Genomic DNA, 25,427 nt, shown 5'->3' on the forward strand with positions numbered 1-25,427 from the left:
TTAAACAGCCAGACTGCAAATATTTTAGGCTTTGCAGGTCATGCAATCTCTGTAGCAACTACTTATCTCTGCTGTCATAGTGCGGACGCGGCTATAGACGATACCTAAACAAATGAGTTTGGCTGTATTCCAAAAAAACCCACAAAACTCTGTTTATGGACCCTGAAATTGTAATCTCATATAATTTTCACATATCATGAAGTAGTCATCTTTTGATTTATTTCAAAATGTAAAAGTCATTAGCTCATGGGCTGTACAAAAACAGGCATTTGGCTGAATTTGGCCTGCAGGCAGAAGTTTACCAACCTGAGGAGAGATCAGTAAACCACCAAGAATATATCAGAAGGGGTAAGCACTGTGAAACATTGGGACAGTGGGATTGTGCTGGGTGGATGGGGGTCACTTTAGATGGCTTGGTCAGGGATGGCCTCTCCAAGATGACTTTGCCTGGGCCAGACTTGAGTGACGAGGAGAGACACTGCATATGGAACTATAGTGATTGAGAATGTCGGGTAAAGGAACAGAAGGGTGCTATAGGGTAGCTGTGGAGTTATGAGCCAGAGAAGGAGGAGCAAGGGCTGATGTCAGAGGGGTGCAGCGTCTGGGGTTCTGAAGGTCAAGACAAGAAGTTATATTTCACCTGCAGTAGGAAGCCAGTTAAAAGCTTTAGGCAGAGAGAAGCAATATAGCCTGATGTATATTTGAAAATGATCATCCTGGCTCTTGTGTTGGGAAAATGGCCTTCTAGAGGGGCAAGAACGTGGCCAGCAGGACTAGTGACTGGTAAGGAGGCTCCTGAGTGAGTCAGGCAGGTGTGGAAGGTGGCTTGGGCTCTGGGGTCAGCAGTGGAAATGGAGAGAAGTGGTTGGATTGAAGCTCTGTCTTAGAGCTACACCAGGTCTCAGTATGTCCAAAGTTGGGTGGCAAGGATTTAAAGAAAAAACTTCCAAAGGACATCTGGACTGGAGAGCTGTGCATTGACGTCAGTAGGACCTTGTGTCACTTTCTTCCCTGCCCGGTCTTTCCTTTTCAGTTATACTTGGGTCAGAACTGGGGATGACAAACTTGGGGCATGGCAGGGGGATACATATGAAGCTGAAGTGAGACTTGGCCATTTCAAGTCCAAAATTAGCTACAGGACCAGTAGTGATGGGCAGAGATGGTTAAATCAACAATGATGGTCCCTTCACGAAAGACCTTCGAGAATTTTCCTACACTTCTCTCTTGGCAGCCTGTTACCAGAATTTGTGATCCTACTTGAATGTGACAAGGTATTTTATTTGGATAGCGGTCCCTAAATCAGCACCCCACGGTGAAGTGGAGTCTCTGAATGGGATTTCCCAAGGATTTAGCTTGAGTGGAGCCAGTGCCCATCCTGGCATTTGAAGATCCTCAGCATTGGATGGATGGATGTGTAGAGCACACACATTTCAGTAGGATGTCAAAATGGACCCAGATAGCTAGAGGGTGTGTTGGCAGATCGGTGGCCATGATACGTGCTTAAAGATCAGGGGAGAGTCCTCGAGGCCCCCGGTCAAGCAGCAGAAGCCCCTCTATTACCTACATCAGGTAAGGCCAGGCACTGCTCACTGAAACCAGCACAACGAGGTCACCGTGAATCTGAGAAATTACTTTGTTAGGAGGCTGACTGAGTAAAAGGCCTGAAGCCGCAGGTGTGGAGGAATTCCTTGTCCTCAAGTCAGATTCCCTGTAAACAAAGGATGCTTAAGCCCACATTCTAGGAAAGGATTTAGTCATTGGAAAGTAAGTTGAAAAACAGCCCCAGGATCTGAAAAATAAAGCACAACGATTTGCTTGTGGATTTTAAGGTTACTCTGTAATTTCTGTTTGCTGATTTATCCATTCCATGGGCTTGCACAGCCTGACTCACTCAAAATCAAGGCTGACATAAAAATCCCTGTGGCCTAAAGAAGGTAGTTGAAACAAACAAACAAAACATGGGCTGAATGTCCACTCCGTTCCAGGGGCTACTTTTGGGAATCCCTTGATACAGGCAAGTGGGTAGCAGACATTGTTTCACTCAGTGCTGATGGCGACCCTGTGAGGTAAAGGGCATTATTCCCCATTTGGAGATGATGTAACTGAGGTCCAAGGAGGCTGAGTTGTTCAAGGTCACGTGCCTAGTAAAGAGTAAGGCAGACACTTAATTCGGGTTGTGTCTGTCTCCAAAGCCTGAGCTTATAACCGTTCTGCCAGTGTATCTCACCAAACCACCCAGAGCATCATGGACCTCCACAGGTTGGGAATAGAAAGCATGAGCGGAGCTGTTCTGTAGAACTTGCTGGGATGCTGGAAATGATCTGTTGAGTACATCTGTGCTGTCTAGTATGGCAGCCACTAGCCACCTGTGGCTACTGAGCACTTGACATGTGGCGAGTGCAACTGAGGGGCTTTTAAATTATTTAGAATGAAAGTTAAATGGCCATCCATGGCTAGTGGCAACTGTATTTGACAGCACAGGCCTAGAGAGCATCAAGTTTGAGAGATGAAGACCCAGTCTTCAATGTGCCAGGCACAGCCCTCAGAACTTCTGCACCCGTTAGATCATTTAATCCTCTCAGTGAGCCTATGAGATTGGCATTGTTATGGTGCCCCCCACTTAAGGCACAAAGAACCTGATTTATTTGTTCAGAATCACAGGCTGGTAAGTGGTGATGCCAGGATTGAGGCCCAGGATTCCAGAGCTAATACTCTGATCCATGACACCCTAGTAGCTTTATACCATGTGTGCAATGCCTCTTACCCATTACGCTGTGCCACCCCAAGGAGCTAGGAATGTGATGAAGGCCATGGACGGTACAATAGAGGCTGCCATGAGTCACAACAAGGGAGCCTAGGGGAGGAGTAGCATTTTCTCTGAGTGTTGAAGGCTGAGGAGGAATTGGCCAGGCAAAAGAAGGGGATGGGGTAGGGGGAGTCCTAGGCAGAGGGAACACGCTTGAAGGCTGGGAGGTGAGAAAGAACATAGTGTATTCCTGGAAGTGAAAGTTCATCAGAATGACTGGAGTGGAAGGAGGAAGGAAGTGAGTGTCAAGGGTCAAGGTCAGAGAAATTGGCAGAGGCCAGAGCACACAGAGTGTGGTAGAATTCTGAATGTTTTCTCCAAGGATTTGAATGTTGTTCCAAAATGTTTAATATGCATACATATTATACATTACATACATATACACAAACTAAGTTTCACTTATACTTCTGTGTGGAAAGTAGAGGGGATACGACCAAGTGTGGATCAGGAGAAGATGGTTCACTTCCTCAATAAATCATCATTCTCAAGTTCTTACTTTGGAATCCTATAGGAGCAGCAGGGGCATTTTATACACATCTATTAGTTTATACTTTCACAGTAATTTCCCATCCCTTGGATCTTCACAAGCACCCCCAAGACAAAGCTAGAGATTTTTTTAATCTCCATTTAATCTCCTCGATTCTCAGAGGAAGGAACTGACTTGCCCGAAGTCCCAGCTGGTTAGTGGCAGAGCTGAGGCTAGAATCCTCATTGCCTGCATCTCTTCTAAGAGATCCAGTCCAGGAAAGTGGGCTTGCAAGGCCCTCAGCTCTGGCCTGAGCCTCTGCTCAGCCCTCTCCTCCCTGAGGAAGTGAAGCAAAGGGACCCTTACCTTTCGGATGCCGTCGTGCTTCATTTCGATCACATGGAGGGTGTAGTTGGTCCGGCGTCCTTTCTCATTAAATTGCACGTTTCCTGTCAAGCCTTCAAACCGCACCTGGAAAAGAAAGCCAGGTGGTGACCAGTGAACCCTGAAGTTGCGCTTCATGTTTGTTCATTGGTTTGCTTTTTCTGCTGAAGTGAAAGTCCAGAACCTGAGGAAGTTACATGGGATGAGGTCTTGGAGTAGCATCAGTACTAAACACCTCTCTACTCCTTTGCCTGTAGCAGTCATCACTGTTAGAGTACAGTGCTCTTGCCTACTAGACTGAAATTCATTCTGAAAACTTTTTCACCCATTGCTTTAGGCAAACAGTAACAGTGGATCAGAGTAGATCCTAATAGGAAATCTCTGTGCCATCCTCAGTCAAACACCCCCATCAGGACTACCACTGTGAGAAAGACCGCTCCTCAGGTGCACACCTTCAGATGTAGAAAGTGAAGGAGACCTGCAAAGGAAGAGACTGGTGTGCCATCCCTGGTGAGTCAGGAGAAGACCCAGGACCAGGAGCTGGCCTTGTGATGCCTTGGGCTGTGCCTCAATATGGCTTCTCAGTTCCTTTGTGAGTCCAGGGATTACAGTACTTGGGAGCCTAAAGACCTAGAATTGGGAGACCTGGATTTTACCCCAGCTTTCCTTTGAACAGCCAAGTGCCTTTGGGCAATTTGCCTCTCTAAGTCTCAAACGTCCTGCCCCATCTACCTTAAATGACACAGCAAATGTGAAAGTGCTGTGCAAACTTTAAAGCACCCGAGGAGATTCTTTGTAAGACCAGAGCCTTTCAACAGGTCTCAGCTGGTGGAATCAAGATGCGTATTGGAAGCCCCCAAATAGGCTGCATGGAACTTCTCCACAAACGAGACAGATTAAACTTCCATGGCTTCCTATCTCCACGTTCACTTTAAAGGCCAAGTAGTCAGCATGGGGAATCCAAGGCTTTTGGAACCAAGCCTGCTGCTCTGGAGGTGACCAATAAAATGTATCCACCCTCGAACTGGGGATGAGTCTAGCTGTGTACCATCAGCTTGAGTATAAGAAATCACATTCTCCAATGATGGGCCACCATGTGTCCTCAGATCAGTCTGGCCTAAGGCCAGTGACATGAGCCTGTGCCTGTAACCAATATGAACCCGGCCCTTTAACCCAGCATCATTTATTTCCCCCTTCCTCAGGCAGCTTAAAAGGAAGCCTCACAGCGTGTTACCATTTTCTGACAGTGAATGACCCGTCCCTCTGCCTTCAGAATACAAGAATAGCTGGTGTGTGTGTGTATTTGAGATGTGGGAGTGGGAGGGAGAAAGAGAGAAAGAAGAAAGGAAGGAAGGAAAGGAAGAAAGAAGGAAGGAAGGAAGGAAGGAAGAAGGAAAGAAAGAAAGAAAATGTGTGTGTGTATATGTCTCCTCTCAGGCTGACCCTCCCATCACCTCGTGGTTTGAAGTCTCAGTGGGGAGGTTACAGCAGGCCCACAGCACTGAACAAATTATATAACAAGCTCTTCACTCTCTGAGATGAAATCTGGAGAAATTCTTGCTCTGGAAAAGTCTGGGCTGGTTTTGCTTTTCAAGGAGGAAGCAAGGTACCAATTCTGCTACAAAGAATAAGAAGAGAGCAATTCAAATCCATCAGAAGCTTCACCTTCTCACCTTGGTCGTCTCTTGCCCATCTTTAGCTTCCCATTCATTGCTGTGTACCAACTTATGTGACTCATTTGGAAAAACAGACTGGGATAGATGTGCAGATGGTTTGCAGAAACAGAAAGAAGTGTCATTAATGACTCAAATGGGCATCTATTTTTGGTGCTGGTATCAAGTGTCATACTAATTATCCTTATGTCATATTCATACAGCAAATTGCATAATGTCTCTATGACTCAGTTTCCTCATTTGTTTTATGAGACCCATTAGGTTTAATTATGTCTTAAGGTTGGTTTACAGATTAAATGAGATATTTTTTGATCAATGCTTGCCCCATGGTGAGTATTCAACAAAGGCCAGCTATTATTTTTATTATTACAAATTGTGTTATTAATACTACCAGCATTTTACAAGTGTTTATGAAGCATTTTCACATATATTACTTCATCTCCATTCATAGCAGCCCCCTGATATAGGTCAGTTAGAGAGAGATTAGGATCTTCACTTTCAGAAGATCCTAAACTCTGGAAGGTAAAGTGATTTGCTCAAGACTTAGGACTTACAAGTGTCCAAGGCAGGCCTGACATCCAGAGCTTCTGACATATTCTGGTTTCTTCACTTAATATACCAAGTGGCCTCTCAAACAGAGGACAGTGCTACTGTCCTAGGCTCTGAGGGGTGACACAGAGATGTATAGAGCATGTGTTCTCCAGGCCTACTACTGCTCTCCTCTATTCCAGTTGGGCCTTCCCCAGGCTGCACTCTGTTAATTCCTAACTATGTGGCCATGTACAAGTCACTGTGCCTATCTGTTGTTGGTTTCCTCCTCAAAGAACTGAAGTGCTTAGCATATTGTCTGGGACATAAATGTTCAATGAATAGTGTCTGTTATCTAAGTGATGGTGATGGTGATGATGATGTTGAAGGTAATGATTACTACTACTACTGTGCTGTGTACAGTGGGTACGCAGTGTGGCAAAGAAGAAGATTTAACATGGAAGCCTTGGGTCTGATACGCTGTGGTCTCACGACAGGGGATTCTTTCAGCAGAAACGAGGGTCTTTTCACTGTCATTTTTACATGTCTTTCTCAGTTTCCAAAAAAATCAGCAGCAGGAAAGTTTTGTGACCCTAGGGCCCCTTGTGTTGCCACAATGTTTTCACAAGATGCTGCTTATTCGATGTTCCCAGAAACCCAGTGAGTAGCAAAAGCAGAAGTTATTTTGCTGACGTTATAGATAGGATTACTGAGACTCAGAGCTACGGCACTTGGGTTCAGGATTCACAGTACATCAGGAGAGGCCCGGAGCAGCTGAAGGCTCTGACCGTCTAGTTGGAGAAGCCAAGACTTACACATCCTGCGATAAATTAGAGTGGGAAAGAAGACGTGCCAGAATTACTGTTCCATGATGGCAGAGCAAGGAGAGGTCAAGAGAATGGACTAGCCCCAAACCATGTATGAGGGCAGTCTGGACTCATAGTCAGAGGAATAAGCTTCTCAGAAATACATGCTATGGGCACATCTGGAAACTGCCATCCTATCCATCAGGACTGAGCCCCTGAGCCCTCATTCCCCACTCCCAACCCCTACCCCCATGCTGGGGTGACAGGAATCAGACTGAGGGAAACCTGGAGTTTCCCCTTAGCTCCTGCCTCCTGGACCTCCCATCACTGTCCTGGCACCTGCTGACTCCCCCCGTGAAAGATGGAGAATTCACCTTGGATTTCCTGTGAATGGTATTGGTTGCCAGCCCAGAGTCTGCCACCCATGAGATGCTGAAGCATAGATTTTCTTTCTTGCTTGGTGCCCGCCGTTTGCTGGTTAGTGTTTCTACTACTTGAGCCATTGACCCTGATGACTCCTCCAACCCCATCCCCGGGGCGGGGGGTGGGGGGGCAGCGGAGATGCTCTGGGCCCGAGGCTTCTTCAGCCTTTTCGTGGCTGCCGTGAGGTGGATCTGTTCTCTTGGCCTCTCCTCCTGCATGCTCACTGGGTGTGGGAAGTCAGAGCCTGTGGGCTAGATCCCAGTAGACCGCATTCTGGTTATACTAGCCAAGTTAAGTCTCAGGACCCCTCTGAGCTTCCACCTGCCCACCTGAACAATGGGAAGAAGAATCCTGCTCTATCTCATACAGTTGCCCTGAGGTTCAAAGAAGCTTGTATATTATCCCTTTTTTAAAAAATATATTTTTGAGCCTTGTGACAAGCCAGTGAGGGAGGCAATGCTAAGAGATGAGGAAATTAATGCCAGAAAAATGGAGCAATTAATCCAGGATCCCCCAGATAGCGCCTGGTGGAGTCATGGTGTGAACCCAGCTCTTCTCTTCCTATGCGCTAACAGCCAAGCACGATGCCCACAAGTCCTCACGTGTACCCTCACTCTAGCCTTCTGCTGGGTATCATTTACATCCTCACCCAGACCCTCCAAAACCCAAATCACTCTTTGTTCAAATTCACCCTTCCTTTAAGGCATGAATGACCATCCATCCCAGTTAGCTTGGGGTCGTTTCAGTTTACATGTCTTGTTCTGGGATAATTGGTAATAGCTCTCCCATTCACCCTTAAGTTTGGATGATAAATTATATGGTCACCGTATTTAAAGCCCCAGTTTCGTTCCTACGGGAAGCCTGGTAATGTCCAAATTCCTCAGTCCATGGCGTTCTTTTCTGACAGTCCATAGCACCACGAGCCTGGCTGTGTTATTCAGCCCTTAATCTATACCTTTGTGGCTATTATTTCTCAGGAGCTTGTCTTTCCTTCTACACTGGGTCTTGAGTCCCGAAAGGTATGGACTGTGTCTCACACCCCTATTGCCCAGCTCGCCCCAACCTCATCTAGCAATGTGCCACGTAAACCTTCACTTCCAATGTGCGTGGTCATTGGCTGACAGATTGCAAACACAAAGGCAAGAGGGCTGATCCTTATTTAGGGCAGCGATTCTTCGCCTGAGGTCCTTAGCTGGGCTTCTCAGAGTGTCTGTGGTCCACCTGACTCCTGGTCATGCAAAAATATACGTGTGTGCATTTTCTGGGAATAAGAGTACAAAGCTTTGTTTCCCATCATATCCTCAAAGGGCCTATGACCCCCCAAATGCTAACAGCCTGACTTGGGGAGCTGGATCTTTTCTGCCAGCCGGAAGCCAACTTATGGGCGCCCTCATGCCTCTTCCTTCCTGGAGTGCTGAGGAATTCCAGGATGTGGGCTCATTAATATTCTGAATGGCTCCTTGGATGTCAGGCAGGGAGCAGGCAGGCTGGTTGTCTTCACTCTGCCACCGGGGAAACTATAGTGGGGTGTGGGGGAGCAGGGGCATGTAGATATTACCCAAGGCCATGTGCTGGTGCTGGCTGGCCCATGGCTTGTGTCTCACCTGCTGGGCTGGGCCTTCGAGGCTTCAGAGCAGAGCAGTTATGGAGACAGGGTGAGGTAGCAAGGAGATGTGGGTTGGAGTCCCACTTTTATCACTAACTGTATAATCTTGGGAAATTAAAAAAATCTCTGTAGCTCAGTTTCTGCATTTATAAAGCGCAGTTAATAAAACCAGCTACCTCAGAGGGTTATATTGAGGATTCAGTGAGATCAAACATGTAAAATACGTTCAGAACCTTGTACGTAGTGAGCCCTGGACATACCATAGCTGGTGTTACCATTAGTTTTAGAATAACGTGCTAATTCCTTTTGGCCTAACTCACAGACATCCCAGCTCTACCACAAGCTGACCCACAGGTCCCTCCCCATGTGTGACCTGAAGGCCAGTGGGCAGGGCAGAAGAGACTCGAGCCCCCATCCTTGGATTCCAAGGACCAAATGTCATTGGGATTTACCCAATCTACTGTAGGTGCACACTGCTTCTTCCTAGGGCCATGGCTTTCTCAAGAGATGGGTCTTGAGGGTGAGATGGTTGGACAGTGGCCATGACTGTGTGTGTAAGGCCCTGAAGCTCAGTGCGTACAAGCAAAGGCCCCTGGGGCCACAGGGCAGTTGTGGGACAGGAAGAAGAACCCTGGATGGGTGTCTGGTCCAGCCTGTGCTGCTAAGCTGCTGTGTGAGCCCGGCTGAGTCACTGCTTACTCTAGGTCAGCTGCTTCATCTATAATGTAAGGGAAAATGGGAGTCGTGATTTTTCAGGTCTCTTTCAGCAATACATGTTTGTGATTCTAGGTGATTAACAAAGATTTGAAAGTAATCAGTTTGAACAGCTGATTTTTAGATCAGAATGTTGGTTTTATTTTTGTGTCTGTTTTGTGCCTAGTTCTCCCTGCCCTACGTCCACACCCAACAGAGACTGAAGGGAGTTTCTTGAGGGCAGGTCTTGACTTCTCTTGTTGTCCCCAGAGCTTGGTCCCAGACCAGAGCACGTAGTAGGCTCTCAGGAGCAGCTGACTGGGACACACATGTCTTGACTCAAGACAGTATAGAGATTATTATTTTTTTGACTAAGGCAACTGCCTCCTCTCAACCCCACTGAAGGCAGAAGCAGAAGCCTGAGCATGTTACAACCAGAAAGACATGGGTTAGAGCATAAGAAAAAATAAATTAGATCCTTAGAGTTGTTAAGCCAGTTGAGACCCAAGAATTGTCTCTCTAACCGCCTCATTGTTGTGGATGAGGAAAGGGAAGGGTGTAGGAGATATGAATGAGTATTTCAAGGTCACCCAGAGACTCAAGGGCCCAGCGGGACCTGGACCACAGCTCTCCTGATTCAGTGCCCTTCCTGCCACCCACGTCGTCTCCAGGCTTCATCACTGTCACGATGGCATCAGGATATCCTTCCAGGGATGCCCTTAAGATGGGAGAGGCAAGGGAGCTAGAAGGGTTGTGAGGCTGAGGGCAAGTCCGTGGGACCTTCTGAAACTAGCTTCACATTGCAAACAGAATCTGTCTCGACTGTGGGGTCTGGAAGAGCATTTTAAATAAGCCAGAAGGCGGGCACGGCACCTTTGGCGATCATTCTGAAGCTGGTGGGTGTCTGCTCTTGCTGCCTAGCGATTCGGGGCCACCCTGCGCAGAGACGGGGAGGGCAGAAAGGGCTGCGGGTGGACCCATTCGCGTGTGGTCACAGGGCAGCTGCTTCACTTCATTCCAAAGGACAGAAGTATAATCCACATTCCATGTTCAGGCAGTTCATCCAAGCTGAAGAACAGCCTGTGATATTCCTGTCTTGTCTCTTTCTCCAGGTTGTGAAAATTGTTAGAGCTGTGCACGTGTGGTTGGAAAACAAATGGGAATAGTTGTACATTTTGCTCTACATTTCTGCCTCATTCAGAAACGCATCTCTCCTTCCCTGGGAGTCCAAATTCATCTTCTGTTGAATGGAGTCTTGAAAGTAGAGCTGGCCTTATCTAGGCAACTCTTGGATGGGGAGGGCAGGTCCTGAGAGGCATTTGTACCAAAATACCTTGCTGCTGCTGGCTTGCCACTGTGTCAGATACTTGGACGTTCCTTTGCAGTGAGCACTGCCCTCTTTGCCCAGTCCCCTTTGGAAACACAGCCTCTCTCAGGAGGCACGAGAGGCATCCTGTGGTGCTATCCGTCAGGAGTTGGAGGACCACAGCCTGGGCTTGAGGTGCTTCTAGAAACTTCTAGAGACTTCTAGGAGTGCAGAGAGTGATAAAACTGGGCAAATCCCCAGAAACTTCTAAACCAGGAATGTGAAGTACATGGCTCATGTGTACGTCTGTCTCATACTGCTTCCACAGCAGACGTATCATGAATTGAGTATTTATACTCCCCCCCCTGTTGAGTCTGGATTCAGCCTCAGAATCCTCTGCATAGCCAGCTGACTGGAGGGGCCTGACCATTTTCTATCCCCGTTCTTTACCTGTTGTTAAACGCGAACAAAATTGATGATTGCAATGCTGAGAAGCAAGAAAATAGAATCAGAAGTCCTGAGAAACATTTTCAGGGTCCCAGCATGACATGTGCACAGAAAGCAAAGGTAATGAAGAAATCCAGAAAATCAGGGCAGGAGGGGGAGTCTCCAAGAGACTGCTAAAATGCTTCAGTTTCATCCTTGTATATCTCACCTCCCCTTGTCAAATACAGAGTCACTGGCTTCCCCTTTTTAACATAAACGCTAAGCAGAAAATAGAGCTTTTGTGCTGTCAGGAATGACTATTCCATACTATTGCGTTTTTTTGTTTCGTTTTTCAAATTTCTGCGTGACCTTCCATGTACGCCAAGAGCCACAGACACAATGCAGCGGCAGTCCAAACTTAGGCGTGCTCTCCCTTTTCTTTTAAATAGCTACGTCCCACCTGAAACTGATGCTGAAATCCCCTGTGAGGCTCCCATAAGATGGGGCAGCCATTGCCAGCCTCACCTGCTGCAGAGCTCTCTGGATGTCGATGCCCTGGCCCCAGGGCACAGCTGGGTTAGCCAGGCAGTCCCCAGCATTCCCCCGGCGAGAGATATCGATTCTCTGCCTCCGCAGGCTCTGGAAAGCCTCAGCCATCACCTTCACCCCGTCGTAGGTGAGCGCAGAGGTGTACTAGTGGGAGGAACAGAGACAGTTAGGTGTCAGAGCTCGCTGACAGGGAGGCAGGTGGGAGCTGTATCTGGGAACGAGCTTCCCGGTGGTGAGGATGCCTGCAGTCGGCCAGGGATGGGGAGTCGGGGGAGGAGGGGAGCAGCCGTGAGCCGGGAAGTGCCTGCCTCTTAGATGGGGGCTGCCGCTCCCCCTCTCTAGCCAATATTGCCCTCCTGGATTGTGAGTTCAGTATTACTGCAGGTTGCGATGTTAGAAGAGAACTTTAGAATTTTGTGTTCCATCTTGCCATTTGAAAATGTTGGTTCAACTGGAAAAAGAATGCATAGACTAAATACAACACATCTGTATCTGTCTGATACAGTCCATGGAAAACCACTTGGTGCTCTCTGTGGTATAGTCATCAGTTGGGGGCCAAGAGGAACAGTTTACTCCACCATCCCTGGTGACAGTAAAAGAATAATCCAAGAAGGGTCAACTCTAAATTATTTCCACATGTGGTTCACTCAAGTGGCAGGTTTACATTCTGCAAACTTTCCCCTTGTGCTTCTTCATGCTAACCCTCAATTTTATCCCCCTCTCGCCTGAAAGCGGGTGAAAATGTTGAAACAAAAGCGGGATAACAATCCAGAACAACATTTCCTGGCGCTGGAACTCATGTCTGTCCTCATTACTTTGTCCTCGATGTCTAGCATGTTCTCTGGCACATTCTGAGTTCACAGTAGAGTTGTAGAATGAACGTATATATATATTTCCAGTTCTTAACTTTGATTCTCTTGCTATTTTAAAAGTGTATACCTTATATTTTGTTATTTTTATAATCAGCTCCAATCTTTTGGAAATTGGGTGGGCTTTTCGCATATTAATGAATTAACTGCTGTGTGGTTTGCTCATTGCTTTAAAGCACATTTGTGATTTTTCTTGCTTAAGCTCATATTGAAATAAATTTTTATTTCTGAATTGCTAACTCAGTTTGAGCAAAAGTGGGATGAGAAGCATCTCGCTTAAGTGGCCTGCCATTCGCAAAGAGAAATTGACAAGTGGCAAGAGAAAGTTGCCCAGGATCCACAGTTTGCCCTGGATAAACAAATTTAGCCTCAGAATCCTTCTCAGCACAGTGTTTCACACAGCCATTGCCGAACTGTTGGATTTGATGTGGGAAAGAAAAATTATCCACTATCCTTATTCTAAGCCATTATCAAATAGCAAACAATATAGATGTTGGCTGCAGGATTTAAAGCTGCCTTGCTGGGGAGTGAGAGACAGGTAGTCTGCGTGATAATAGGTAGTAGACTCTCTGAGAAGGAGATGTGCTGGTTATTGCTTAGTTAAATTTCCTTGATTTTTAGCTAGGTATGTGGCTGATTAGAAAAAGGGCCAGCTCCCTGCACAAATCTAGGCGGCTCAATCCATGAAGAAATAAATGCATCCCCCTGGAGCTGTGCAACATGGTGGTCCTGCCCAGAGTAGAGACATCATTTTCCAGCTTCCCCCGTAGGTAGCCGGGGTGGGTTTCTAAGATGTGGCCAATAGCATGTAAAGGGAAGATCTGTGTGTGACTTCTGGAAAGACTTCTTATAGGAAGCAGTTTGGGTTTTTATTTTCCTTTTCCCTTCCTGCTGGGTAGAATAGTGAGGTAATTGTTGGAGCCTCTGCAGCCATTTGGGGCTATAAGGTAGCAGCCATATGCTGAGGATAGCAGAACAAGAAGATAGAACAAGCCTCAGTGTTTGGTGATTGTGAAGCCATTACACAAGCCCTGGGTTGCTGACTCCTGAATTCTGTTTATATGAAAGAAAATCAAAATATTTAGCTTGTTAAAACCATTGTCATTCTGGATTGTCCATACCCTCAGTCTTTACGGATACACTTTTTAACTTGTTCCTCTTAGGAAGTCCATCCTTATCGAAAGGCTAACACTATCTAGGAATCTAGGGCAGGCACAGGGACCAGGTTGGTCCTTTGCTGCCTGCCGCCCATCCTCTTACCTTAGGTCTCTTCCAGTCCACCCGGGTGTGGTCCCGAGCATCACTGTTTTTCCACTGCTGCATGATCCTGGCCGGGATGGTGTCTGTGTAGTTCACCAACTGGAAACCTGTTACGTTTGCTCCACTCTCCTTGAATTTGTTTAAGTCAATGTCCATGAAACCCTGGGTGGAGAGGAAGGGAAAGAAGTCAGAACATGTTGCCTGGGTCCATCCATTTAACCATGTTACAGAATCACAGCCTTTTCCACCCAGTTCCTACTTAAGGTGAAACCGACTTAATGGAGAGACAGTTGTGTCTCCCTCCCTTCTGAATTCTGTTGTCACTTAGTTTGTGCACAGAGTTAGCACAGTGGTTAAGAGCCCTTGCTCAGGAGCCAGCCATGCCTGGGTTGAAGGTTGGGCTCTGCTGCTCCCAGCTGTGAGTTACTACCTTGGACCAAGTTCCCTGATGTTTTCTCGTACGAATAATGGAGGTTAGGAGGCGGGGGAGAAAAAGCAGTGCGATGATCCACGTGATCAGTAAATGGTGGCTGAGATTACTGTGACGACACAGATATGCAATAGAATGAAAAACAAAAGAGGGGGAGGTTTTTCCTCTACCATCACCACTCTCCACCCTTGTGAGAGGAGAGGAATCTGAAGTCCGTTGGGGGCAGGCGCCTGAGGGCTCCCCAGTGTCACCAGCGTGTCTAGAAGAGGCTGCATGCTGATTACCCCTCCCCCTGTGCTCTTTCCTGGGCCGCAGCCGAGGTCTTCTCTAGCCAGTGAGTCCTGATCAGTTTTCATATCTGCAAAGCATTTTTTATTGGGAAAAACTTTCCTCCCCATTTGGTAAAGTTCATTGAAACTCAGGAAGCCTTCAATTTAGAAAGGAAACCTTGTATTTCTATAATATATTCCATAGTGTACAATACTTCCAGATCTACGGCCGCATTTCACTTTATGGCTTTATAAGGTAGAAATTATATGTTTATTTGTCAGATAAAGAAATTGAGACCAGAGTGGGAGAATCGTCTTCACAGAGTCATTCATTGATTTAGTAGCAGAGAGGGGACCAGAACTAAGGTCTTCTGTAGGTCTTCGCTCACTTGCTCACTTGTCATTCAACGAACATATCTGAGAACCTGCAGTGTACTCTTCTAATAGTGAGAGAAACAACTTCCTTCTCTTACAAAGCTTACTTTCTAGTGGGAAACAGAGACCATAAACAAACAAACTGTTAGGTATAAAATAAGCTACAAGGATATATTGTACAACACGGGGAACAGAGCAAATATTTTATAAGACCTATAAATGGAGTATAACCTTTAAAAGTTGTGAATCACTGTATTGTACACCTATAACATGGAGTATTATACATCAACTGTACTTCAGTTAAAGAAAAGTAAATATGTAGCACAGCGTCTAGAGCACAGTCCAGCAGAGCACACTCTGCTGTAGCTGTGAGTCCTCTGAAGGAAGATGAAGTGGGGAAAGAGGTGGGGGAGGGGAGGGCAGTGCCATGCCCTGGAGTCACGATCCGTTTGAGCCTCCCTGAGATGGTGGTGTCAGCACAGGGACCTGAGTGAAGTGAAGCCGTGTGAGTGAGCTCTGGGGAAATCTGGGGGAGAGCATTCTGGCTCAGAGGTCGGAGGATGTTTGGCATGTTCCAGAAAACGTTAGAAGGCTGGTGTGACTGTAGCACGGTGAGTGAGTGAGAGAGAGGGCGGGAAATGCAGTCGGCAGCCCAGGGCTGGATCACATAAAGCGTTGTGATCCCCTGGGTTTCTTTTTAAGGTATAATTGGCGGCCCACTGGAGGAGTTTGAGCAGGGATCATAAAGTCATTGCTGTCTGAGCTCCACAGCTTGGAGAAACTGCCAGACCCCTGGGGGTGAAATGGGGGAACGAGCAGGGGAAGCAGTTTGGTGGATGGAGGTTGGGGAGAGCCAAGGACTGGCAGCTGAGAGCCCGGAGCGCTGGCCCCAGCTCTGCCCGGGTCTCTTCATTTCTCACTGACTTGATCCAGTTTCCTTACCTAAAAGATCTAGTCATCAGTGACTTCATGACTCAAAGACATCCCACCCGCCCCATGCCTCTAAAGTTCTGCGTTTCTTTATTATTTCTATTTTATAAACACACGAAGCTCAGTTCCGCCCCGAGCCCTTGCCTAGCTGTTCTCTCTGCCTGGAAGTGAGCTTTCCCTGGCTGACTCCTGCCCGTATTTTTGGATCTCAGCTAAAATGCACTGTCTTCAGACAGCTCTTTCCTGACCCCTTATGTAAGATTCAATTCTTGCCCTGTGGTGGATGCTGTTGATGCCCTGCTGATTTCCACTCCCCCAGCCCTTAGACACTGATATTCCGCTTTATATACTAACTACAAATACCTATTACTTCACCTGCGTGCAGGGTAAGCCAGACGTATCGGGGATTTCATTCACCCAGAGCAGCTCTCAACCATTGACAGATGGGGAGTTCGTAGATAAATACTCCAGAATCCTCTTCCCTGGGTGGGGTAACCCTGAGGCATGCTCTACACCCAGGTCTAGAGCTTCCCTAAAGGATGGAGCTCCGTAGCCCTGAGGGGTAACTGTCTTGGTTATGCACTTTTATCAGATGCCTGCTGTCCCTTCCCTACTTCACATCCCTGATTCCCTGCTGTTGTTTCTGGGATTCACGTCCAAAGAAGCTGCTTGTACTTGAATTGCTGTCTTAAGACCTATTTCTAGTAGAACCCGGTCAAGTCACCCCCAACACCCAGTCCAGTCAGTTCCTTCTCAGTGTTCTGTTTATCACCATTTGAGATGATCTCGTTTGCTCATTTATTCCCTTGTCCTCTCTCCTTGGGTTGGAATGTCAGCTCCATGAGGGCAGGGACCTTTTCTGTCTTGTTCACGGATGTATACTAGAACCTAGCACCTAGAACAATGCCTGGCACAGAGTAGGTGCTCAATACGTATTTGTTGGGTGAACGAATAAACGCCAAAGGCTTTCCTCAAGCAAGAATGCTTATTAGCTAAGGGGAAGTGTGATCACCAGGCAGTAAATGCCGGTGGATGATTTTAATTGTTTGAAAAGAGAAGCTCATGTTGGAAATATATTTTATGATTAACTTTTCCCATAGCTACAGTTTACAGACATTCACAGGGGTCTACTGAATTGCACAGTTTCTAGCAAGCTTTTAGTACAGATGAAATCAGAATTAGGTTCTCGTACCCAATAGGCATTCAAAGACGTTCTACTACCTAAGAGTACAACCATCCTACCCCTGGTTAAAAGCTAATGCACAGTTGAGAGACTTCCCATAATTTTTAGAGATCTTAAAAAGAACATCTTGTTCATAAAGTAACTATTGAGAGAATAAAATGAAAGCAACCTCCTGCAGTCAAATTCTGTCGCTTGAAAATCTGTAACAAGCTCCCGGGCATTTTGTATTGACTGCCCACATCAATGTAATGGGGGCCATAGGAAATGGCAGAGTTTATTCAAACATAAATGCCACTCAACTCCATCACCAGAGTGTCTGACTACAAGGTTACTGGAACCAAATCTCAAGGTATATCTAATCAAACTGATGGGACCTCTAACTGAACTCCTTAGCTCCCCTGAGAAGGAAGGGACAAAGAATGATAAAATAAGCTCCTATCTGTGCTGTTAGGTAAAAGACACAAAGTGAGGGAATAATTTTTTTCTTTTTTACCACGTGAATATGTTTTCTTTTTAGCACTGTTAAAAAATAAAAATAGATCCTCAGATAATTTTGATATATGTTGTTGGGTCAAACTCATCTGTTAAGTCCCTGGAAAGTGTGGGAGGGAGTGGCAGTGGCAGAACAGGGAAGAGAAGTCCTGGCATTGGTTGACTCTTTGATAGGGTCTGTTAAGGGAGCCCTGCCTAGTTGGTTGTCTCTTGGCCTGGAATTAAAGAACACTGGCGCTGTTAAATGCTCTACTGAAATGCAGCTTCGGAAGCATTGCTCCTCAGGATAACAGAAATGACAACAATGGCAAAGCTGTCCCTTCTTATGCATTATATAACTTCGTCTGTAGAGCCTTTTGAGAATTATGAAGTTGTCGTTTAAAACTGAAAAATGAAATAATCAGTCGAGAGTCACCCTTGGATTTATTAAACATTTCCCAAGCTCTTACCCTGAGCCAGACATTCTATTAAATGCTTTATATACGTAATCCTATTTAATCCCCCCAGACAACCCTGAGAGGTGAACATGCACAGTAGGCACCGGGTGCTCATTTGCATACATGAGTGAGTATCTGTCCCAATTTTATGTGTGAGGAGCTGTGGTTCAGAGACCTTTGGAAACTCCCTTGAGGTCACCCAGCAAGCAAGGAATCCAGCTGTGGTCCAGCCATCAAATCTGTCTTCTTTGTCTGTGTTACACTGCTTTGCCAGTGGAGGAACGTAGGAGGCTAGCTTTAGGATGGCATTTCCGTATTGCCCCAGACAGAGGGACAGAGAAGCTCAGACAGTGTGGCTGACAGTTAATAGCCTGGAACAGGTGTCTCGCTCTGCCAAAGAGGGGCCTTCCAATACAGCTTTCTGTCTTAAAGCAACGTCTGTGGGAGAGCACAGTAGGTTTCTCTCCTTGACACCATGATGGTGGTTAGAGATTGGTTAGATGTTTCTCAAGCCTCTGATTTATACGAAGTCTGTTAGTGCCCACCTACCCCACATTTATACCAGGAGTCAGCAAATTTTTCTTGATAAAGGGTCATACTGTGAATTTTTTAGGCTGGTGGGCCATGTGGTTTCTGTCGTAACTATTCAGTGTTGCTATTACGGCACGAAAGCCGTCCTGGACAGTAGAAAATGAATGAGCATGGCTGTGTCCACTGAGACTTGAATTTCCCATAATTTTCACACGTCATGAAGTATCACTTTTCATTTTTCTAATAATTAAAAAATGTAAAACCATTCTTAGCTCATGAGCCAGACAAAATCAGGTAGCAGTTGGATTTGACCCATGGGCCATAGTTTAGGTTTACGGACGCCTGAAGTAAAGATGCTGGCGATCAGATCAAACCCGTCGTTGTCCAGAGAGGAGACTAGTGGCCTCGAGTTGTAGGCTGACTAGAGGGGTAGCTGGGATTAGGATATGTATTCCCTATGTACTCATCGTAGAAGGCAATGCAATGCTGACCAGTCATTTAAATAGAATGACTGGGGGAAAAAGTGCTCAATTAATTAAACTGGTTAATATAGTCATTCCATCTCTCATATCTCAATGATAATTTTCGAAGGATTAGAATGAAAAGCCTTTTCAAATAATTATAATATCCTAAAGAGATGTTTACCAGTATAATTACATTAGACATGCTTTCACGTTGCTGTAAAGATTTAGAAAACGCTTTGAGGATCATGAGGAAGCTCTGAGTTATCATTATGACTGTTAATTATCATGTGTGCCTGGAAACAAAAGAACCTGATTATGTGTGCTTACTGGTTATTTAACCTCTCTGAGTCTTAGCTCTCTGGTCTTCAAAATGCGGATATAATAGCACCTACATCATAGAACTGGAGCAAGATTTAAAAAAAAATACATAAAGCACTTAGAGCTGTGTCTGGCACATAGTAAGTGCTTAATGAATGTTATTATAATCATCAGTGATTATGAATGTTATTATCATCACATTCACCATCATCATTATCACTGGGTCAAAAGAGGTTAGGTGTTGTTACAACTGCTTTGAAACCAGGCACTGGGTCAGGCAAGACACCTGAGCCAACAGGAGGCAGGTGTATAGGAACGCGGCTTTCAAAGGATAAAAAGCTTTATCTTCAAAGCCAGATTTCCTTTTTCTCTGGGGTTCTTTCCAGAGGTCACATACAAGCTATTCAGCCCTCATCGTCCTGCTTGGGCGGACACCGTTAAGGGGCCAAGGAGAAGGTTTTTTAACAAGACCTGGGATGCCGGAGAGAGCGCTCCCTCCATCTCCTCCCCTTGAGATCTAGAAGAGGTAAGTTAGAACAAATTGAAGAACTTGCACTTTATACTCTGAATGGCACAAGTTGAATGTGGCAAGTTTCCCCAAATTGTCAGATAAATTCTTAGATGACAGCTCCATAGAGAGGATAGTTATAGGGAAGTACAGTTTGAAAAGTCTGGTTCCATTAGAAATGCTTGAAAAAAGTGGGCATGTTCAACCTGAAAATAATGGAAGACTAAGAAGGGAAGTGAAGGATGTATTTGAATCCCAGAAGGGCTGTCGTGGGAAAGAGGTAGAAGATTTGTTCTCTAAGGTTCTGGAAGGCAGGCCAGCACCAACCAATGGACAGAAGTCATGGGATGCAGACTTTGGCTAAAATAATAGTGACAATAATAACCACCGTGCCTAACGTGTATCAGACCTGTACTGTGTAGTAGTAGACACTGTGCTGAGAGCTTTATTTGTATGATCTCATTTAATCCTGGCGACAGTCCTGTGAAGCAGGTACTTTTATCATTCCCACATTGCAAATTAGAAAACTGAGTCTTAAATGAATGGAGTAGCTTCTGCCTAACATAACATAGAAAGTGAGGGGCAGAGACCGTAGTCATAGCAAGTGACAAGACTCTGGGCTTCTTTTCTAGCCATTGTACATTCTGCCCCCTCAACGTTAGTCCCATCAGTCTGATTCATTTATCTTCTGTCCTGCAATGAAGCCCTTGCAATGGCCTGCATCTTTATACTAAGAAGGAATTAGCAGGTTTCTAGGAGACCCAGGTGTTAGTCTTCAGCTCCTTTAATGGATGCTGGTCATTGGGATGTGAACCACAAAGCTCTTTATTTCTCTCTCTCTTGGGGTCTTTCCCAGCTTTCTCTCTGACTGCAGCCTTGCTTCTCATCTCCTTTAGACCTAGAAGACCGTGTGACCCTAGAGAGCAGGAACCTCGGTCCCCACGGTATCCACAGCCCAGTACCTGGAGCAGGCTGACTGCTTAATTGACACCAAGGGGTGAAACATATACAACGAATGTCTTCACTCACCCTTTTCATGGTTTTCTTGTAAGTTTCCATCCTGTCACCTGTCAGTCTCTCAGCTTTCATCTTGTGGACCAAAGAGGTCTTGTTATTGACTGTTTCTGTGTGTGTAGTATATTCTGAACTGGGTCATAAATAAGTAGTGTCAGGAGAATAATTTTAGGGACAACCGCATAAGTTCTGTCCTGTCTTTGAACTTCATGAGCTGTCTACCCTAGGGTAGTGTTCTCACCTTCTCCAGGCACTAGATTATTGATCTGCAGAATGAGGGCATTGGCTAGATCAATGATCTTTCAAACTGTTGTCCCAGGCTGTAGGCATTTCAGAGGCTACCAAGTTGAATTAGTGGGAGGGCAGAAGGATGACATTCTGGATTCCCACCCTCCCTCTTCCACCAAAGCAGCTCTGCTTTTTATCTGTTTTACATACTGGGGTTCTCCCCAAGATTCCATTTGAAACTAGAGCTTTAAACGAAAAAGTTTGGAAACTTCTGAGCCAGTCGATTTCTCTCTTAAGGGCTTTTCCAGCTTTGATCTACAATTCTGTGATCACACAGGTGCGTGCGCATGAATATGGATGTACACGAATTCATGGAATATTCCTGGGGTGAGGACTTTGTTGTGTCCTCAAATAACCATGTCTCTGCATAAGGTCTTCAGATTTTCCTATTCTAGCCACTTTAACCGACCGAAACTTGAATGCGTCCTTACCCTATATAATCCCTCATAACATAGGCTTATCTGGTTCCTGCCAAGTCAATAAGACATTGCAGCTGTGCTTAAAGCAGCTAAAACACCATTCGATTTGGGAAAAAACCACTAGTGTTAACTCTTAGCCAAGTACATTTGAAACCAGGGAGGCAGGTGCCTGTACGCTTGGATATCAGCAAACACGCAAACAGACCTATCCCCCGAACACAAGTCCACTGCTGACAGATTATTTTAAAAGGTAGTTGGGATCTCACAAACCAAATTCTCTCAGTCTGTGGGTTTAGGATAACATGCTGGCATTTTGTGGCAGAAGGTCAGGGGCCCCCAGATTGGGCTGTCAATGCATGAAGAAAGAAGTGCAGTATCTGGCCTGGGGTTGGTTGGTCTTTCAGAACCTCCCTTCATCTTAACTCTCTTCTAATTGGCTGCAGTCATGGGTAACACCTGGCCACGGCCACTTCAGAACAAGAGCCAGAGGGTAGGGGTGGGGTGGGCTTGTATGACTGGAGTTCCTGGCAGACTTGAAACCAGCAATACCTTCCTTTCACCTGATCCAAACCTTCCTGTCCAGTGAGGCTCAGGCAAAGACTATAGCAAGCCCACCTTTGATGAAATGCCAGCTTAAACATTCTCAGGGGCTCCATAGAGCAGGCACCCAATGAATGCTTGGTGAAGAATGAATGAAAGTCCAAACGTATGATAAATTTGAAACCTACTAGGAATGGGGAAAGGAATATTCTTGCTATTCATTCATTCATTCACTCATTCACCTGTGAGGATCTAACATTGCCAAGTACATACTGGACAAAGGGATGCAGCAGAGAATAAGATAGGTTTGGTCCTTGTTTTCAAGTTACTTAAGGTTTAGTGAGAAAGGTCCATATTACCCACATAACTGTAGAGCAAAGTAGGTAGAACCAAACCTGAACCTGGAACTCAGGGAAGGCTCCCAGTGGAAGCAGGGAAGCTGAAAGAAGAGGAGGCTTTGGCTGGGTGAAGAGTGCAGGGAAGAACTCTCTAATTGGAAAGCACACATGCTCGGAGATTCTGAATCAGAGTGACAGAGGGCGGTGAATCAGAGGAAATGTGTGTACACATCAACCTGGATTCAAATCTCAGCTCTGCCACCACCTAGCTGTGTGACTTCAGGCAAGCTACTCAACCTTTCTGTGCCTTGGCATCCTTTACTGCAAAATAAGAATCATTATAGCAGCTATCTCATAGGGATTAACTGTATTAGTTGTTATCAAATTCTTAGGACACTGCCTGGTACATAATAAGTACTCACCTAGAGCACTCTAGAGTCTGTTTGCTTTTCTGTCTTAAAAAAAGGGACAAGTAAGGAAGTGAGGACTGAACCTTTCTAGTTACATATTACCCCAATCTCCTGCCAAAATAGGTACTTAAGGGGTCTGTCCCTCCTGCTTCTGAGCTGGTAGTGGCAAGGGGGTTCCATGCTCTGGAAGAGCAATTGCAGCTGCTGGCTTGTATATCTGAAATAACCCACTGACTGAGCATGGAAAGGGCCTTTCCAAATCAGCCAAGGTGTGCATGGCTGGCAAGGGCAAAGGATGCAAACACCCAGTGCTTGAGATGAATGGATTGGCTTCTCCCTTAGAGTGAAGGGAGCCAATGTGCTTCGAGAATTTTGTTTTGGCACCTCTGGACCACAGAGAGAGGCAGGAAAACCAGAACCGTAAATTGCACATCTGGAAAGGTCCTTTTGATCATTTAGTCCTTTTGAAAACCCTTGAACAAATCTGGAACAAATTGAGACCCTCAAAAAAATAGAATTTTTTTTTTGCAAAGGATAATGAGTCAGTGGCAGAGTTGGGATGAGACCCCAGGCTTCTGCTGCACTCACTGTTGTAAAACTTGATGTAAATTAACTCACTTTATCTTGAGAGGTATGCATTAATATTCCCACCTACAGATGAGGAAACTGAGGTACAGAGAGGTGAGATGACTTGCCCAAGGTCACACAGCTAGTAGGTGACTGAGCGAAAATTCAAACCCAGGCAGTTTCAGAAGAAAAAGAGTTTATTTCTGAGCTTTCTCAGTTATAATACCAGGCCTGAGAGTCACCAAGGTTTCTTTGATTTGGGCAGTGTTGCCCAATGGTCAACAAACCTAATCTTTGGAATTAGAGAGGTTTGAGTTCAAATTCCAGTTTTAGCCACATGACCTTGGAAAACTTTCTTCAGCAACTTAGACATCCTTTTCCTCTCTTGTAAAATATAATCTCACCTCTCTTGGACGGATGCAGAAACTCTCAGTTCTCTAGAATGGATTATTCTAGAGCATGGGATGTGACTGCAAAGAGTAACATATACTCAGCCTTGCCCTTGCCTGATGGGATGCTTGGACCACGTAGGAAGTGAGCATCCTTTGGGGTCTGGGACTTGATTTTCTACCCATCCATTTCCTCTTCCCTTCCAGAGGCTCTCTGCAGTGTAAGCTCTGGTGATCCTAAAGTAAGCCGTGTGTTCTCACTGCTACAGAAGAGTGAGGTGAAGCCGAGGGAGAGAGGGAAGGCTGTGTGGGAGGGAGAAGAGGACACTGGGATGGACTCCATCAGTGAGGGGTGACTCTGAGAGGGGCAGGGGGAGTGGGGAGGGAGTGCTTATCAACCTCTCTCTCTCTCCTATTTCTATATGTTTCTTTCTCTTATACACACACACACACACAGAGGAAACTGAGAGGCAGCAGTGGGGTTAAAGAAGCCACAAAGAACAGAACAAACAATTGCTCCAAATCCCAGCCCAGCTCTCCTGTTCAACTTCCGAGCGACTTCAAACAGGTTATGTCCCTTCTCTGGGTCTTAAGTGCCTCTTTTACAAAATGCGGGAGGGGTTGGGTGAGACGAGCCCCTGGGGACCCTTCAACTCTGGTTCTTTGGGATTCTTCAAGCCAGCGCAAAGGCACACTCTTCATAGGACTACTGGCTGCGTGGATGCACTGTCATGATCCTTCCCAGAAACCTGCAGCCTCCGGGGGCCTCTCGAGCCTCTGACCGCCAGGCTCTGGCAGTTGGGGTGGAAGTTTATGGGGCTTGCATTACTTTTTTCACACAAGATTTTTCTCTGGCGTCCTTTTAAAAATTTATTTACGTGTTCCAATTGAGCTGGAAGACAAAGCCAAGTTGCTTCCAGGAGAAAAGTAAAACCGCATGCTTCTTAGTGCTTCTGGGATGAGCCCAGTGCAGTGGAAGGCACACAGACATGCTCGGTTCATCTCTGACGTTCATTTGGCTGTTAGAACCTGTCCTGTGGGAAGGCATGGGGAGGGGCGGGGACAGGGGGTCGTCCAGGCTGAAGGAGCAAACACCAAGAACAAGCAGGGTAGGCGGTTCCTAACACACTATTCCTTATCACTGGGTATTATTCAAGCAGGAACCAGCTGGATGGGCTTCTGTTGGGGATGTTGTAGAGGAGATTCTGGCCTTTTATGGGAAGTGGACTAGATGCCCTCTGAGGCCCATCTCTACCTACTCATTTGCATACTCTTAGCTGTATTCATAGTCCCACGAGCCCTGATCTCTGCTTCTTTTAGCATAGACACAGGGACTTTGCCTTTATGTGTATGTAATAAGTGGGTACCAACATTGTTTATTTCCTGAGAAGTCATTTCACTCACTCATTCATTCATTCAGTGACTTTTTAAAGAACACCGTTACATGCAAGTCACTTTGCCTGGTGAACTGGGAATTCATCAGTGAGAAAGGCAGACATAGTCCTTCTTCCAGGAGCTTACAGACAAACAGGGAGGAAGGTGTTACATAATTGGGTTTCAGTTGTGGATGAGATTGAGTTTGGCAGGGGGTTGAGGGACCTCAAGGATAGTATCTTGTCCCCAGATATTTAGTGTTTTCTTTCCCCACTACTACTAATGATGATGATGATGGTGATGACAATGATTATGATGGTGGACATTGTTAATGTTTACTGAGTGTTTATTTTGGG

The 25,427-nt window shown here is 45.9% G+C and overlaps 1 protein-coding gene across 2 annotated transcripts in view; it reads right to left on the reverse strand.

The window, feature by feature from the left end:
- Positions 1–25,427, reverse strand: part of GRIA1 (glutamate ionotropic receptor AMPA type subunit 1) — a 304,530-nt gene that overhangs the window by 103,201 nt on the left and 175,902 nt on the right. For both annotated transcript variants that reach the window (XM_060008478.1, XM_060008479.1), the window contains exons 6-8: positions 13,796–13,957; positions 11,643–11,810; positions 3,639–3,743 (exon numbers count right to left, since the gene is read on the reverse strand). In XM_060008478.1, the coding sequence (XP_059864461.1) occupies positions 3,639–3,743; positions 11,643–11,810; positions 13,796–13,957 (435 nt within the window). The remainder of the gene's footprint in view (positions 1–3,638; positions 3,744–11,642; positions 11,811–13,795; positions 13,958–25,427) is intronic.

The sequence above is a fragment of the Delphinus delphis genome, chromosome 3 (genome assembly GCF_949987515.2).
Source record: "Delphinus delphis chromosome 3, mDelDel1.2, whole genome shotgun sequence".
Classification (NCBI taxonomy): Eukaryota; Metazoa; Chordata; class Mammalia; order Artiodactyla; family Delphinidae; genus Delphinus; species Delphinus delphis.